Source organism: Medicago truncatula, chromosome 4 (genome assembly GCF_003473485.1).
Source record: "Medicago truncatula cultivar Jemalong A17 chromosome 4, MtrunA17r5.0-ANR, whole genome shotgun sequence".
NCBI classification, from domain to species: Eukaryota; Viridiplantae; Streptophyta; class Magnoliopsida; order Fabales; family Fabaceae; genus Medicago; species Medicago truncatula.
The window spans coordinates 2,585,068-2,603,184 of NC_053045.1; the positions used below are offsets into that span (position 1 = coordinate 2,585,068).

The 18,117-nt window shown below is 32.6% G+C and overlaps 1 protein-coding gene and 1 non-coding gene across 3 annotated transcripts; one reads left to right on the forward strand and one right to left on the reverse strand.

Annotated features, from left to right (window-relative positions):
* Positions 1-2,166: 2,166 nt before the first annotated feature.
* On the reverse strand, positions 2,167-2,270 carry LOC112421464 (U6 spliceosomal RNA). Its single transcript, XR_003011790.1, has one exon. It is a non-coding gene; the product is annotated as a U6 spliceosomal RNA (small nuclear RNA).
* Positions 2,271-3,452: 1,182 nt separating this feature from the next.
* On the forward strand, positions 3,453-12,067 carry LOC25491302 (DEAD-box ATP-dependent RNA helicase 15). Of its 2 annotated transcripts, none has more exons than XM_013599193.3 (12): positions 3,453-3,611; positions 3,695-3,814; positions 5,523-5,623; positions 6,636-6,808; positions 6,967-7,198; positions 7,317-7,435; positions 8,179-8,235; positions 8,320-8,504; positions 10,820-10,964; positions 11,108-11,191; positions 11,307-11,370; positions 11,661-12,067. In XM_013599193.3, the coding sequence occupies exons 2-12, from the start codon at positions 3,705-3,707 to the stop codon at positions 11,669-11,671; spliced, it is 1,281 nt and encodes a 426-aa protein (XP_013454647.2). In that variant the 5' UTR covers positions 3,453-3,611; positions 3,695-3,704; the 3' UTR covers positions 11,672-12,067. The 2 variants fall into 2 exon arrangements, with proteins under 2 accessions (XP_013454647.2, XP_024638252.1); XM_024782484.1 differs by having other exon boundaries at positions 3,561-3,611; positions 6,505-6,808.
* The last annotated feature ends 6,050 nt before the right edge of the window (positions 12,068-18,117 follow it).

The following is an 18,117-nucleotide window of genomic DNA, read 5'->3' on the forward strand; positions in this document are numbered from 1 at the left end:
TCTTGTGGTATTCAATCATAACAATCAATATTTTTTTTTTTATATATATATTTTGGTGTATTCAACAAAGACTTTGTATCACTTACAAAAGGTTAAGTGTTAGAACCTGATTCTAACATTTTTATCCTCGAAGATGTCTTTGCAAAAGATAAAGATGTTGATTTAACAATTGTGAAGTTTAAAGAAGAAACTTCTAATAAAATTTATCCAAAGACTAGAGATACTTTAAAGGACTTTTTACGGAAGAAATGTAGTTCAAATTAAGAGGAAATGCTTTGCCCTAGATGTAGCTCCCTTTTTGACAAGGATGCTACCAAATCACTCAAAAGTTCAAAAATAAAGATCGAAATCAAGAAGCAAAGAGACAAAAAGGAAATGAAGAAGGGTGAAGCACAAACCAATGTTGTAAGTTGTAAGGGCCAGTCTTGGCCTTCTTACCAACAAAATGCTTGTTTGCCTTCCCGTGGAAAGAGTCCTTATATTCCTCCACATTTGAAGATAAATTATGTTCCTCCTTAAAATGTTTCAACTGATCAGTGGTACAAGAAAGCTCCAAAAGGTGGTCAACACAAGACTCAATCTTTTCAAAAGTTTGGCCCAAATCAAAAGTTCAAAGGTACGACAACATTTGAAAAAGGGTAAGAATTTCATGCCATATGTTATTAGGAATCCTTATTAATCTATAGAAAATATGTCTCAGTCGTAGATTTCGAAAGCAAAAAAGTGCTCAAATAGATAATATAGCAAGTGTATTAAATCACACAAGTAATAAAAAATGATAAGTAAAATTTGTCTCCACATAAATTTTCATTTCTACTCGACAATAAACTTTACTTAATAAAAACCAATAAAATGTGGCAAGAATACACCAAAGGCTATTCCAATCACATTGCATAATATTTTTTTTTTGAAAAGATCACATTGCATAAAGTTGAATGTCGAAGATTAATCAGTTCATTAGAATCTTGAGGTGAATTTTTTGCTGAATATTCTTTCAAGTGATAACGATTTTCTATATAAGGTCCAATAAGCACGCTTGTCACCATCAAATCAACATCCACGAGATAATATTTTTCGATTGTAAAGGTAAACAATTTTTTTGATAGTTTGAAATATATAATGCAAATATTTATAGTGTATGTTGATTTTTTTTTATTTTTTTTTTTAGCTGGGGTTTGAACCTCGGACCTTGTATATTTTGTGCATTGTCCACACCAACTGAGGTAAACTCACAAGGACAGTGTACGTTGATTCTTATATTACCTTGAGAAATTTTAAGTTTATCATCTCATGTTAACTCATCCTTTATTATTCTATAGTCAAAACAGATCCTTTCCATCCCACGAGCACATACGCTATCTTTAAATCAAAAGTACTTGTTCTTAATTTTTTTTTTACTTGTTGCTTAAATATTGTGTTGGGTAAAATCACCCCTTCGAATTATTTTTTTTTCTATCCTAATTGAATAAGTGATTTCACATAATTTATGTTTTCATTAGTTTGTTTTTGTGATTTCTTCGTCTTTGAACGACTCTGTTTGTTTTGATTTCCCGTTTTTGTGCGGTGTGTTTTTTATATCCCGTCTTAGTGCGGTGTTTATTTGATTTATGTTGAAAGATTAACTTTGAGCAAGTGCAGATTCAATCAATGAGAATGACTTTGGCGTCGTCAACATTGCAGATCTAGAGACATGAGTATTCCGGAGACATATAGTCATATTTTGTCACGTTTAGTGCATTGACATATATCTCTTGCAAGTCCTCGTGAACTTAGTTCAGTTGGTATGAACAATACATAAAATATGTAAGGAATGAGGTTCAACCCCGGAACCAAAAAAAAAAACTTGCAAAAGTTTTATTTTTTTAACAAGATATGAATTTTTAAGTTATTAATGTTTAAAATTTCATATTTTAACGAGGGCTAAGAATTTTGTGCTTAGAGTAACCTCAATGATTTCAAACCCCTAAATCTAACTCAAAAATATTCAATTCATAGCGTTTGAACTCTTATATCTCCTTTTGACAAACTCTTTTTTGCCTCATACCTATACCTCAAAAACCGTCCTGGAAAGTGCATTTCATAAACATGTGCGCATTTTATAAACTCCAATGAACTAGAGAACTTTCCTAGGTTTCATTTGTAAAATAAAAACGAAACCCACTCTCCAATTTTTAGGGGATTTTTTAAATTATGTGGGTGTCATCTTAGCGTAAGAGTCATGTTAATCTTCTCTCCATCGTCTCAATTTCATTGGATGTCCCCGAAGGGACATGACCCATCTACCCTTCCTTCAAAAAATAAAAAGTATCCATCTAACCTTCTAGTTAAATTAAGCCTTCTTCATCCAGATTCGAACCTAAATTCTCATAGTTTTGTGTGAATTTTAGATGATATTAATCATTTTGTATAGTAAAACTTTTGATGATATTAGTCATTTTTTTTGTGTGTAAACAAAAGGTACTATAGTAAAAACAAAATCTAACAATGTACCTGCAGTAAAAAAAGAAAGAAAGAAGAATATAACAAGAGTATTGCTGTTCACACATTTGGTTTGGCTGATAAACACGAGTAATTTACCCAGTACCTTTCAACAGTTAGTTGCCGAAATTTTAAAAAACCGGTTGCAGTTAACTGCCGAGGAATTTCAAACCTGAAATTAAATAAGGAAATACACCTAAATTTTCCCTTAATTAAATTTAATTCTTTACTACATGATTCTTTTTATAACGTTGTTGATTTCATTCATATAATTTGTTGCCATGCATGAAGAAATATGAGATCCTAAATATTCAATCACGTTTCTTACTAGTAATAGAAAAGATGTTTTATTTCTACAAAAAAAAAGAGGTTTTATTAATAGAATAATTACAAATATAATTATTTGAAAGAGAGATGAATAATATCTAAAATATTATAAAATAATAATAGGTTAGTCAAATCTATGAATAATTACAGACATTAATGAAATTAATTACAAATATAATTATTATATCATTTATAATGTTTTTTGTTTTTGCATTTTTTTTATTGAATCATCATTTTAGGTCAATTAACTACTGATTGCAGATATTATTCATCTCTCATATTTCTTCATTTATGACAACAAAATCATATGAATGAAATCATAAAAATAATTATGTTTAATTTCTTAAAAGGATTAAAGAATTAAATTTAATTAAGGAAAATTTAGGTGTATTTCCTTATTTAATTTCAGGTTTGAAATTTCTCGTTAACTGTCGAAGTTTTTCTCAGCACTTAACTGCAGCCGATTCTTTAAAATTTCGACAATTAACTGCCGAGGGACATTTGAGTAATTTACTCGTGTTTATCGGCTAAACCAAATGTGTCAACCAACGACAATACTTGTATAACAATGTGCCATAAATAATGTACCATAGAATTTCCTCCAAGGGCAATTTTAAGAATGTTGTACACATGCTTACGACAGGTGAAATCCAAAGGGTAGTTTCGTCCATTACACTATTTCCATACGCTCTATTTTCTTATTTATCTCTCACGGTTGTTTCAATCGTTCCTAAAACCCAAAAATCAGATCTAGGGTTTTTCTTCCTCAAAGAACCAGAAGCCGCAAATTCTTCACGTTTTCAAAGGTAACCCTAATCCTAATCAATTCGATTTTCACTATCTTCAATTCTCAATATCTGAAACTGAAAACCCTAACCCTAATTAACAGGGAAGAGAATATGGGTGAATTGAAAGATACTGAAGTTTACGAGGAAGAGCTTATCGATTACGAAGAAGAAGATGAAAAAGCTCTTGATTCTACTAAACCCACTACTGAATCCGTCAAAAAGTTAGTTTTTTTCCCTTTTTTTTAATGGAATCATTTTGTTTTTTGTTTTTTTTTGTACATAATTATCAATACTTGCGATTTGTCGTTTTGCTATGCTTCATTCATTCATGTGTTTTTGTTTAGTAAAGTTTCGTGCTTGATAATATTTATGAAATTATGACCATTTTTTTATTCAATAATTAGTATATAATAATGATTTTAACTTGATATTGTTCAGTATTAGTATATAATAATGATTTTAATTTGATATTGTTCAATTTTTTAATAGAGAAATATACCGTTGAAGTAATGATAGTTCGTATTTTGCTTTAATTGATATTAACTGGTTCTGTGTGAGGGAGAGTAGATGTTGATTGACCTGGATTTGTTGCAATAAAAAATATAGTAAAGATTTTGATTTAAACTAAGTCATTGGATGGGATAAGGCTTGATTGTTGTTGTTGTAGTTGTCGAGTCACTGGATAAAGACCAGACAATTTACGACTTACTTCAGTAAATTGGATTCCTAATAGTATAAACTTTGAATGTTAGTTATCGGATTTTTATCCATTGGCCGTTGTTTTTGAATTGCAGTGAGCTAGTAATGATATTATTCTTTTAACTGTTGCAAATTTGGGTCCTTTAGCGATTTAGTTATATCTTTATGTGTTTTTTTTTTTTTTTTTTTTTTTTATCTGTAGTAATCAGTATACTGGCTTTGGCTAGGAAACAAGTATTTATTATGCATTTCATTAATAAATATGGTTTAAGTAAGGCACAATGTGATAATGTATGGCAAGTAGTAAAAACAACTCTTATTTGTGAATTACGATATGATATTTTAGTTAGTAAACAGTTATTAAAAGAGTGAAATTGTGGTAGAGTGGCCTTTGGCTGTACAACATTTCCACAATGTTGTGTTTTTCGATAGCGGTAGTTGAGGTCGCCATTGTGGACATACAAATATGGCCATTACAATCTCGCACTTCTTTACCTGGCCCCACCTTCCCAATATACCAAACTATGCAACAACCAAGCCTTAACCCACAATAGTAACATGTATGTCCGAATGGCACGCATGAAAGCAGGAAATTCTTTTTCGCGAATGAGTTCCCCTGCCCAGCCTTTCATAAATTGATTGTTAATAGTGTATTTGATGTCAGAGAAAGTGGTGCGCCTTCAGTTGTTTATTTACGCGATTGAGTGCTATTTTGATATTTTTCTGATTTGCACTTCCAAAACGTTCATTCATTTCCGTCTCACTGGTCTCCAATTTTAAGCATCATAGCATTAACCGGTCTCTTTTCTTTTCTATCTGATCCATTCACAGCAAGCTCAATCTATTTGTTGATCTTTGTTTTCTTATTTCTTATTGTCATTCACCATTCATAGTCCATATCAAGAATATGATTTTTTTTGGTCTTTGTTCCCCGGTCTATAGTCATTTTAGCATTAATTATGGTTATGGTTTATTTTTTATATGTATGTGTATATATGTGTGTGTGTGTGTGTGTGTGTGTGTGTGTGTGTGTGTGTGTGTGTGTGTGTGTGTGTGTGTGTGTGTGTATATATTTATCGCATTTATAATCTTTGAGAGTAGCAATCATCTAACTATCCACTATCCTGTTAGATTGATATAATCTTCATTATCAAACAATTGATTTGATGACGTATTCAATCTACTTTTTGAGTTTCTCTTCCTCACTCTGTATTTTCTTTTGTGGTGCAGGGGCTACGTTGGGATCCATAGTTCGGGATTCCGAGACTTCCTGTTGAAACCAGAGCTTCTCCGAGCCATTGTAGATTCAGGGTTTGAGCATCCTTCAGAAGGCAAGTTTTACTATATGCTGCCTTCACATGATTCAGTATAGTCAAATGAGTTCTACAGACTTCTTATGTTTTGGGCTTTTATTAAATTGTCCTTTTCTTTCTAGCATGCCTTTGTTTATATGTACTCTAATGTCATTCTATTTCCATTGTATTGATGCTGACTTTGTTTATATGTACTTATGTCATTCTATTTTCACTGTATTAATGCTGATATCGTCTACTTTCTATTACCCTTCTCAATATATTTTACACTAATTGAATCTTGCTAATCAACATAAAGAACAGCTGACGCTAACTGAATCTTGCTAATCAACATAAAGAACAGCTGGCACATGAACAGAAAAGAAAAGAGCCACATAACTTTCCTTTCTTAACTCTTACTACAGTTCAACAAACAATTTACTAAATAACTCTTCTCTTTCCCTCTCATCTGTATATAAATTCTCATACAATCATTAGTTCCCTAGCTCCCTATTCTGTCTTCTAGAATAAACTTTGGATAACAGACATTGTCCTTAATAGTCAAGTTCCTCCGACTAATTTTTCAGTGATTTCCTAAAGCTGTCTCTTTTACTTCTTGGGGGGTGGCTTATTGATCATTGTATAATTTTTTCCTTTTATCACAACTCCTCTACCAAATTATTATTATTACAGTGAAGATGAAGATGAATTTCATATTTTCACCTATGACCGAACACATGTTTTGTTGCTTGTTAATCTTCATAGTTCTAATCTATCTATGTTTTGTTTCATCATCATTATCATTATTATTATTATTATTATTATTATTATTATTATTATTATTCTTATTATTATTATTATTATCATGATTATTCACTATTCTCTAATCCTGTTTTTTTTTTTCTTTTTCAATTAATCAGGTAATCACTACTAGCATATTATGAATACATCACAAAAATTGGTTGGTAAACCTTTACATTAAAAGGATCTGGCAGATCATATATACTTACTGAGGATTCGTCCACTACAATTTTCTTTGCTTCTTCATTAGTGCAACACGAATGCATCCCCCAGGCAATTTTAGGAATGGACGTCATTTGCCAAGCAAAATCTGGGATGGGAAAGACTGCTGTTTTTGTTCTGTCAACACTTCAGCAAATTGATCCTGTTCCTGGTCAGGTTGCAGCACTTGTTCTTTGCCACACGAGAGAACTGGCTTATCAGGTATTTTTGCATTAATTTGAATGTAATATATGTCGAATGTTTTGCAAAGGCAATATGTTTGCTAATTGCTAATCTCGAACTACCTTTGTTTCCAATACACACTATCCGAGCATATATATTTACATGTGCATACTTAGCAAATGCTTTTATTTATCCAGATTTGCCACGAAGTTGAGAGGTTCAGCACATATCTTCCAGATATAAAAGTTGCTGTTTTCTACGGTGGTGTCAACATCAAGGTTCACAAAGATTTGCTCAAGAATGAGTGCCCACACATTGTTGTTGGAACACCTGGGAGGATTCTTGCCCTGACTAGAGATAAGGACCTTGGTTTGAAGAATGTGAGGCATTTTATACTTGATGAGTGTGACAAGATGCTGGAATCACTCGGTCATTTTCTTCCTCCTTGTCTCCTTAATTTGTGTGTTTTGCCAAGTGTGCATAGGCGATTTCTTATAAAATTCTGCTTTTCTTATTTCTTAATATATCTGCCATTTGACCTTTGCAGACATGAGAAAAGATGTGCAAGAGATTTTCAAATTGACTCCCCATGATAAACAAGTGATGATGTTTTCGGCTACACTCAGCAAGGAAATCCGACCTGTTTGCAAGAAATTCATGCAAGATGTAATATTCTACTCCCACTGGTCTGAATTATAAGGAAAACTAACTAACTGCACACATATTAAGAATAGTAGTTAGCCTCATTTAATTTTCTTGATGTATTATAAAATATGATTGCATTTCTATAATTACCCTTCATTTTCATTTAATTTTGTATGGGATTAAATATTATTTTGAGAGCATTTAATAAGGCGAAGTTGGTTAGGTTTTCCTTATATTTTTTAGACTACCAAAATGAATATTTCTTGCTTATATTTGAGACCAGAGTAGTATTTATGCAAGAGCTGTTTTGTCATTCCTCTTATTGTTCCAACTCCTGTTATTTTCACATGACATTTTTGCCATATTTTTTGAGAATCATCAATTTTTTTTTGTTTAAATGCATTTTGCCATATTTTTTGAAGTCATCAATTTTTTGTTGTTTAAATCCATTTTGTTGATTTTGCATGGTCTTATTTGTGATACGTTTTGACTCTTCGATCCTTTTTCTGAATTAAGTTCTAAATAATGGTCTCATGTTATTTCAGTCTCACATCATTCCCATTTTTGCTGAATGTCATCAATTTTTTTTTTTTTGTTTTAATGCATTTTGTTGATTTTGTGTGGTCATATTTGCGATAAGTTTTGACTTTTTGATCCTTTGTATTAATTTGCAAATAAAATGTTTTATATACCAAAATAACTGAGTTTTTATTTTTTTAATGTATGTTATCTTTATTTTCTCATTCTTAATCTTTTTCCTCCAGCCCATGGAAATTTATGTTGATGATGAGGCCAAATTGACTCTTCATGGTCTTGTTCAGGTGCGTTTTGTGGGCTTTATTTATTCCCGTTATTGTTGATATCTTTTTGTCTACTAATTTTTTACTTACTTGCACCCTTTTCAGCACTACATTAAATTACAAGAGCCAGAGAAGAATCGTAAGCTGAATGATCTTCTTGATGCTCTTGACTTCAACCAAGTTGTTATTTTTGTCAAAAGTGTTAGCAGAGCAGCAGAATTGAACAAGTTGCTTGTTGAGTGTAACTTCCCATCAATATGCATACATTCTGGAATGTCACAGGAAGAAAGGTATTTATAAGTTCTTTTGAAATTAATGCCATATATGCATAGTGTTATGTACTCTAATGCTTTAAGCTGATTTAGGATTTGATAGCATCGTAATGTTCTTAGATGTTTTGTTCCGGGGATGCGTTTTATTTGCCGGATGTCTGTTAAACAGGACATGGTTGCCTGTTACTATTTTTTTAGCGTTCGTAAATATGGTGTTAAAACCAAAATATTGACTATTCGTGCATCATATTATTATTATGCAAGATTATCTATTGGACAGTTTTGAAAGCTGATCTAATTACCCATAGTATTGAACAAGAGATTGCATTTTTTACATTGGTGTCATGCACTTGCAGCAATTGTCATTGAGAAAACTATTATTCTAGGACTCTAGATTGAAACCTTTTGATGAACAATGTTGCACTTTCCAAGTACAATTAGAGTTCATTATATCATAGGCTTCATTGCATTCTTAGATTCTTTGAACTTTAAAAGTTGATGCTAGTTATAATTCCGCTTGTTAATTGTTCTTATCAAGTTATCATGTATAGGTAGATGCTCTTGTCGAGTGTGTTACTCACTCTAGCATTGAGAAATCTCTATGATATTTTGAGGAGTTATAATGTAGGGTAATGCTTAGTGGTGCGAAAAATCTTGAAACGAATTTTGACGAACAAGTAACCACATCTCATGTATTGTGGTAGATGTCCTCGTTTTGTATCATTAATTTTTATTTAAAATAATTTTAACTCCAACCATCCCATGTATTCCGGCAAAAGGGAGTTACACTATTATCTTTCTATTAAAAAATGGGAGTTACACTATTATTTAATAAGTGCTTCAATTTAAGCTTTCGTGGAATTTCGCACATGGGTGGTTCGCACCACATAGCACTGCTCTATAATGTATATGAATATTCATCTATCCAGCTGTTCATTCATTTCACAACAGAACTGTTTGCAGAAAGAAAACACTGACATTTTCTTGATGCGATTCGTAGCTTGTTACTTAATCAAGCTACGAATTATGGTGAGATGTAATCCTTACTGCTGGTTATTTAATCAACCTTAAACCATATTTTGTGCTAAATAACCAGTCTCCGCCTTCAATTTCAATTTTGGTGAATCTACATATAAACTTCCTATGTGTTTTTGGTTGTATTTGTTTTGTATTTTATCTATGTTATTTCTCTAGGAAAAGACTAGCGTTTATGAAACAGTCCCACTTTTTCTACCTTCTTTGGATCTCAGTTATATCCTGATCCAACATTTTTACATTCACCACACTAGCCTCCGTCTCAACCGGTAGCTCCAGTTTATAAGCCACTTTACGGTTCACTGCTGAATTTTGTAGGGTTGATAGTAAGATGGACTTATTGTCTGATTAGGTCTCTGCATTGGTGACTTTATTTTTTATGGTTGTTGTTTTATAAAGACAATCCCCTTCCTGTAAGTTAACCTCCCTCCTGTGCATGTTTGCATAGTGGCTTGTTTGATCTTGTGCTTTAAGTAGGTTGGTCCTAATCTTATCAGTAATTCGTCTCTTTGCTTATCAAGTCTGTTCACTACTTCCAGCTTCGAAGGTATAGTGGTGACTTTCAATTATAATGGTGGGACCGGACTAGATATGGTTAGCTATTTTGTTAAACCTAAACCCTTCCAGAAGTTTCAAGATCTTACTTACAAATTGGGAAAGATAGATATCCCATTTACTCTTTGAAAAGGGTGTTGTTTCTAGGCATAGTTATCAATTGTGGATTGTGGCACATTAACTGAAACCAACAATTTATAATGGGTTGACCACTGTTCTAATTTATTTTAATGCATATAAATCAGTCTTACTATACTAAGATGGCTAGTTGAGCCAGTAAATGGACATGTGGCCTGTCCAAGCCCCACTTTAGGTCTGACAAGCCAACAAACCAGAGAAACTAGTTTGACTCCATTGAGCATAGTTACCAGCCACCGCTCCTCTGCCATTGATTAATATGATTTTAGAAAGATCTTTTATTTCTTTTATTAGCAGATTCATTGAGAAAAGTTACCATGCACCATTCCCCTGCCATTGATAATTATGATTATAGGAATATCTTTTATGTCTTTTATTAGCATAGATTTATTTTCTCTTAATTGTACAACTTGTTTTTATTTTTTTTACTATTATGACAGATTATCTTCTATTAATTTTAGGGTAAAAACCTATAGATTTTTTATTTTGGTGAAAAATTAAGAGAATCTATGATAGTCGTGTCCTCGTACGAATAAAGTTCAGTAATTTTTCTCTTTTCAAGTTGGCATTCTTAATATTTTTCCATGACGACATGTCTGTTTCAGATTGAAGCGATACAAGGGCTTCAAAGAGGGGAAGCAAAGAATTCTCGTGGCAACAGATTTAGTAGGGAGGGGGATTGATATTGAGCGTGTTAATATAGTCATCAACTATGACATGCCTGATTCTGCTGATACCTATCTTCACAGGGTAGGTGCTTGATTGAACAATTTTGTAACAATGAGTTTAAATATGTTTTTGGCTTGTAGTTATGGTATGCTTACCTGCTACCTCCTTGTAAAAGACTTTTTTCCCTTCTATCTTTATATGCTTATCGACATCTGAACATGTAGGTGGGTAGAGCTGGTAGATTTGGCACCAAGGGGCTTGCGATTACCTTTGTGTCTTCTGCTGGTGACTCTGAAGTTCTTAATCAGGTTAGTTAGGAACTTAATATTTTTTTTCTTCTCATTTTCATTGAAACTGGAGGGGAATAGGACCCTTTTTGGCCAATAATGTTTTTATTAATAAATAGCTGAACTTTATTTTCAGGTGCAATCTAGGTTTGAGGTTGATATAAAGGAGCTTCCTGAACAAATTGACACCTCCACATACAGTAAGATACTTTTTCTTCGTAGTTTATGGTTTTAATAGTTTAAGTAGATGCACAAAGTTTTTTAGAACTGGAAGCATTGCATAAATGAAGTTTATCGCAACTGCAAGTGATGTTTGTAAACAATAAAGTTTATCAGAACTGCAAATACAGTGTTTGCATATAATACTTAAACAGAGACATGAAATTGAAGCAGAAAATATTGATTTCATTAATATTTTTTCGTAAGTGTGATATGCTATATCATAGGTTTTATGTTGGTCACAAATGTAACATTTTTTTGTTTACTGCAGTGCCTAATTGATTAAGTTTTGAGACGTGATTTGGAGCATAATGCAAATGATCTGTTGCTGTTGCCAACCGGGGATGGATTTGTTGGCGTCATAAATTTCAGTGTTTTGAAGAGAATATTTAACGAAAGATATTCTTTAAACTGTAATGAAAAATAGGGAATTCGAATGGCTCCTGAGTTTTTGGGAGAAGACTATCAATTATTCCATGTTTTGTTTGCTCCTGCATCCGTTTTTTTTTATTCTGATAGACAAATACAATGTAGGATCTGTTTTAGAAGTTGCACACCGTTATCCACGCTGTTAATGTTTACATTAAAATTACTTAAATCCCCCCTAAAGTATAGTACATTGTTCGTGATGGGATATTTTGTAGATGAATATATTATCACTGCTTGTTTAAGGTTCTAGTGCATATGGCATTGGTTTTAGAAATTTTTTTCAATGCAAATGTCATGGTTATAAAGATGAGGACATCTAGTCAATGTCGCTCAAAAAAGTTTATTTCACCTAACATGAGGTAGTTACAAAGAGAATGAGGGTATTTGTATGGGAAGCAGTTATGAGGATCAACTCAGTTATGAGAATCTAATAGACAAAAGGTTGATATTGAAATTAGGTAAAGATAGAACATCCTTAACGTTTAGGCCATCTGAAATATTAACATTTCCTACAAATCCTTGTATTACCGTTTGGTAAGCTAATAGGAATAGGTAGTAAGTATCTTATTTTTATGATAAGAATCAAATCAATTCAATGAATTTAAAATATGATCAGTGGCACGAGAATCTATTATCCATGCAATAGTTGACAGACTACACTGCATCGGCAGCACACAATTTTTCGGTAACAGAAGGCAAGTCCGAAGAAAAGAAGAAGTGTTGATATAATCCAAATATACTGTCTGCAATAATTCCCTTGTAACCAAAAGCAAAGGAAAAGAAAATTACAGCCAAACAAATCATTCAAAGCAAATTTGAATTGAAGGAAAATATTCCGTTTAAGGATTGTTCATGTTCTTGTGAAACTTGTTCTAAATCACGCGTAGCTAAACATTAACTAAATTCAATATATTTAATTAAACTATTATCCAAAGATGAATTGAACCACTGTAAACAACATCCATGAAATGACACCGTCTAGTTTTTACAACACAAATTGGAAGTTAGTATCACACTTACAAAGACCATTGACCGAAATACATATGAACAGTTGCACCAAAATCCACATTCGCCACTATAGTGAGGCATGTTCAGCTTTTTCTTCTTCTCCATTCCCACTGAACTGGTACCTCTTTTTCAGAACGATTGCTTGTTTGCTACCATCCATTTTCTCATCATAATCTCCTTCGCCGATGACATTATTCACAGCTAAAGTATTTTCCGGTTAGATTAGATACTGGAGTGAAATTCAAACAAACTGCTAAGAATCGTTTTACATCTAATTAAAATAAACTAATCTTGATCAAATGCATTCGGATGATGTCCAATTAAAATATACATCCAATGAGTTTAACTTGAATTCTGTTTTACATCTAAGGAGTACAATTTAAAGGCTCTTGCATCATTTTTACTTTTTATGCTCTTCAAGCTTAAATAAATAATATATTGCCTAATGTCTGGCTTTATTGAAAACTATAATTGTGAAAGTTATTAAATATTGATGAAGAAACCATAACAAACAAAACTCAAAAGCTAGAAGCGAATAAATCAGTGGAAGTTCATATTTAGTGTTAGAAATAAAGATTGTGAACAGAAGTCATACACCTTTCATTTATAATACAATATTCTTGTATTATAGTTATATTAAAGAGAAGCTAGCTTCATTACCAAAATTCATTCAGTATGAAGGCATAAAAGAAGGAATGTATTTATAACTTTAATTAAGATGGGAACTTACAAAACAAAACATTGCAACAAATAAAAGAAAAAAACTGAAAGTTGGATAAATGTGCTTTTAATGAACAACCAAATTGAGAATCAAAAATTATAATTCAACTATAATTCTATCATGGCTTTATTGAAATCTATATGATACCCTCTTCCAGTATGGAAGATAGTCAATCACTTTGACCTCTTGAAGAAGGTCACAATTCTTGCAAAGATCAATAATAGATTGGTGATCCATCACTTTATTATCATATAAATGAATCTTGCGGAGTTTGGGAAGTTCCAACAATTGATCTTCAAAATCATCCTTCCTTGTAAAGAGGGGACTACGGAAGACAGATTCTGTGAGGATGAGTTCTTCGAGTAATGGAAAACAATCAGCAATTAAGAAGAGATGATTCTTGTCCATATATTTAACATTTGTACAATTGAGAAATGTCAATTTTTTCATCTTTTTGGACAGAACTCGCAATCCATCTTCAGAAATATCGTAGCCATAGTCGGTGAGACTGAGAGATTTGATATCTGGTAAATTAGGGAAAGTTGAGATTTTGGCAAGATGGTCAATTTTCATGTAGCAGATAGAGATGTCGAGAGAGGTTAGGTTAGGAAACCTTTGAAAGATGAGACGAAGGAAAGGAATTGCTCTATCGGTTTTGATTTTGAGAGAGAATCGGAGACGATTGGTGATGGAGAGGAACTGTTTGGAGACCATGGAGAGAGATTTGAAAGTGTGGTGGTTGTCGTCGAGGAATTTGAAGATGCTCTCCCATATTTCCTCTGGTAAATGTGAACATGATGCGGCCTTCATTTTTGTTGTTCGTTTCTTAGGTTTTTTCCTGCTGCCACCATTGTTGAAGTTCTCTTAACTCATTCATTCCTTCCCGGAGGCTTTTATATATAGGTCAAAACTAAGGTGGATTCTAGGATGAGGGCTGAACTAAGTCCCTCACCAGTGGACCATGAATAAAACAACGTTAGGTTTAATTAGTGGTTAGATTTTGTTGAAAATTAAAAATGAGAACAACTTTATATTGCTACACACAATCATGGGGAGTATCCGATGAGAACTCAACGTGAGAAATGAGAACTATTGATTAGAACCACATGATTTAATTTAACGGTCAAGATTAAAATAGTATCTATTGTGTTTGCTACCACCCAATCATCCTTCCCAATCATCCTTCCCAAATTCATCATTCATTAAAACCATTCACAATCACATATCCAATCATCCCTCAAAAAAGTAAAATAAATCACATATCCAATCCAAATATGCAAACTTGCTAACTTAGACTTTCATATTTTTAGGTTGGTCTAAGTTAGTAAAATTTGGATTGGAAAATTTACTATGTACCCCTAACCTTTACATATTACACCCCAACAAACAATTGAAAATGTTAATTTTACCCTTTTGTTATTTAACTTTTTACACATTCTTTTACTCACACTTTCAGTCTTACCGGATTTTGCATGATTTCACCCGACTTCTAAATCTTTCTCGAAAACTTCATCAATATTTGGCAATTTGCTCAGAAAGCATAATACATGTTTCTCGATTTGGTTAAATTTCCCCAAAAATTTATATAAATTTTCCTTGTGTATTTTTTTTCTGAAAGCCTATCTTCACTTATCCCGAAACCATAAGATTAATGCAGAACCCGAAAAAAAAATTGTAATGAAAAAGATCATTCGGACCTTTCATGACCGGCAACCCAGCTGTGTCTTCCCCTCCCATCAACCACTCCCTATCTCACTCAGGCCCGTTTTTGAGATTTTATTGGCTAGGGTGAACTTAGTAAATTTGAATTACCGAAGTGTGGAAATAATTTCCAAGTAATGAATGTCTATATACAGCATCAACAAAAAGGTGTTGGTGTTACCATTAATGACCACAAAATCTGAGAGAGAACACCAAGCAAATCACCCTATGGATGTGTAAGCACAACCACATCCAAGGACACCATAAGTACTGCATCAACATGCTATACCAGAAATAAACTATTCACAACCAAAGAGAAGCTATCTTTTCAAATAAGAGTGTCACTATTAAATATGTAAATATTGTTCTGAAATCTTCATTGAGATTGTTAGACTTAGTAAATATGTTAGTGTGGATAGGTATGGATTGAAGTATTATTAAAGCTGTCACATTCGCCTGTAGTGAGGCATGTTCAGCTCTTTCTTCTTCTCCATTCCCTGCAACTGGTACCTCTTCTTCAATTTGATTGCTAGTTTGTTACTGTTAATTTCCTCATCCCAATCTTCATCACCATTGACATTATTCACAAATGCATTCATCAAGAGGGAAACAAAATACTAAGAAATGTTAAACCAAAATAAACTAATTAAAATATACATCAAATATGATTATGTTTTTTACAGACATGAATTCAGTTTTACATTCAATTTGCATCTAAGGTGCACAACTAAAAGATTCTGCATCATTTTTACTTTTTATGCTCTTCAAGCTTAAATAAATAAAAAATGGTATTATGATTCCAACGTCTGGTTGATTAAAAACTATAATAGTGAAAGTTATTCAATATTAATTATGAAACCATAACAAACAAAACTCAAAAGTTACAAGCCAAAAAATCAGTGGAAGTTTATATGTAGTGTTAAAAAATGTTGTTAGAAAAATTGTTTGAATTTCTTTTTTTGCTGTTGGAAAAAAAGAATGTCGGCATAAGTTCTTTTAGGTGTCATACAACTTTCATTTATAAGCTTTCAAATCTCTTCTAACTCAAGGGCTATGAGCCACTATGATTCATTACAAATTATGATTCGGTATGGATGCATAAAAACAAGGAATGTGTTTACAACTTCAGTCAAGAAAACAATTATTCATTACAAAAGAAAACATTGCAGCTAGTAAAAGGAAAACTGGGAGTTGGATAAATCATTATGTCTAACTCAATACTGGAAAAACAAAATTAACTAACTTGCTAACTAATAGCCAAGTCATCTTACAAACTTGTAACAAACTTTCTAACCATGTTTTACTCTTAATTAAATTGAGTTAAACCATCTAACTTGAATTAAAACTAACAAATCAATGAAACTAATTTCCATAGTTAAATATAAGCATAATAAGTGAAACAACAATATCTCATTGTGGAAGTGAAAAAGAACTTATAACTCTATCAAAATATGAATTGAACCGCTGTAACAACATTCATGAAATGACCACTGACTAGTTTTACATCACAACTTGAGAAAAGATATATAGATTATGGCATATAGTAAGATGCATTACCTGAAAGCAAATAAATGAAAAATTTCATCTTTATGAAGAAATAACTAAATAGTATATAAAGCATAATATGTAAAAACCAACTAACAATCCTTTTTTTTTTACCACCCTTGAATGGAATGCTGCTCCAGATTCCTGCATGGTATTATCTATCCTCTCCTTTTCTGCTGTAAAACGTGATTCTTGGGAAGTTGTGATATGGCATGTTGCTCATTATCAAGACTTCCCAAGAATAAATGAACTTTCTGGTTATTCTAGAAGGATAGAGTAGAGTCATTTACTTAAATTAGTAATAAATAAAATGAAAAAGAATTATAAATTAAATACCCTAGAAGCTTCCATCACCAAGGATATTTTTTGGGGAAAAGAAAAGAAAAGGATGGATATGGAACAGGGGAGAAAACGGAGCAGAGAAAGAAGAGAAGAGAAATTGAAAAGGAAAGGCAGTCAAACTGAGAGAGACAAGATGAACTAGTGGAACAAGATCCATGAAGTTATTATTTGAGGTATGAAAACTCTCTTCTCTCTTTGTTCTTTGAAATTTTAATGTTAGGGTTTGAAATTAGGAAAATTGGGAATTTGGGTAGTGTTAAGAATCCCAATCGGTTAGGAGTTGCCTGACAATTTGTGTATAAGTGGGGGCAATCCTTACCTCACAAGCCGGTTTTGTGGGGTTGTGTTAGGCCCAACCACCATTTCTAATATGGTATCAGAGGCTCTTCACGATTCTTTAGGCCACCTGTTATTAGGTTTCTGTTATCGGGCGACCCGTCATTTATGTTCACGCTTCAGATGTGCAATCCTGAGCATGAGGGGGCGTGTTAAGAATCCCACATCGGTTAGGAGTTGACCTGACAATTTGTTTATAAGTGGGGGCAATCCTCACCTCCCAAGCCGGTTTTGTGGGGTTGTGTTAGGCCCAGCCACCATTTCTAATAGGTAGCAAGCTTTAGATTGGTTTTATAATAGTTTGATGAGCATAAAGATACTGTAAAACAACAGGCACAACGTAGCTTAGATATTGATGCTGTAGGGAACATAATTCTGTTTGCTGCACAAATGCAAACTTGTAGTTTTGTATGATTTTAGGATGAATTGATTCCCCTAAATCTAGTTACCCTAATGGTATTAGTAAAGTAGCCTAGAATGCTATCTTTTATGCTTGTTTATTCAAGGAGTAATAAGGTTCTGGTACTAGCATACATGATAAAAATCAATACGAAATTGTAACTAGGTGATGAGAGCTTGAAAAGCAAGTGAAGTGATCAAAATTAATGCAGCCTGTGAATTAAACGATAATAGTATGATCTCCGTT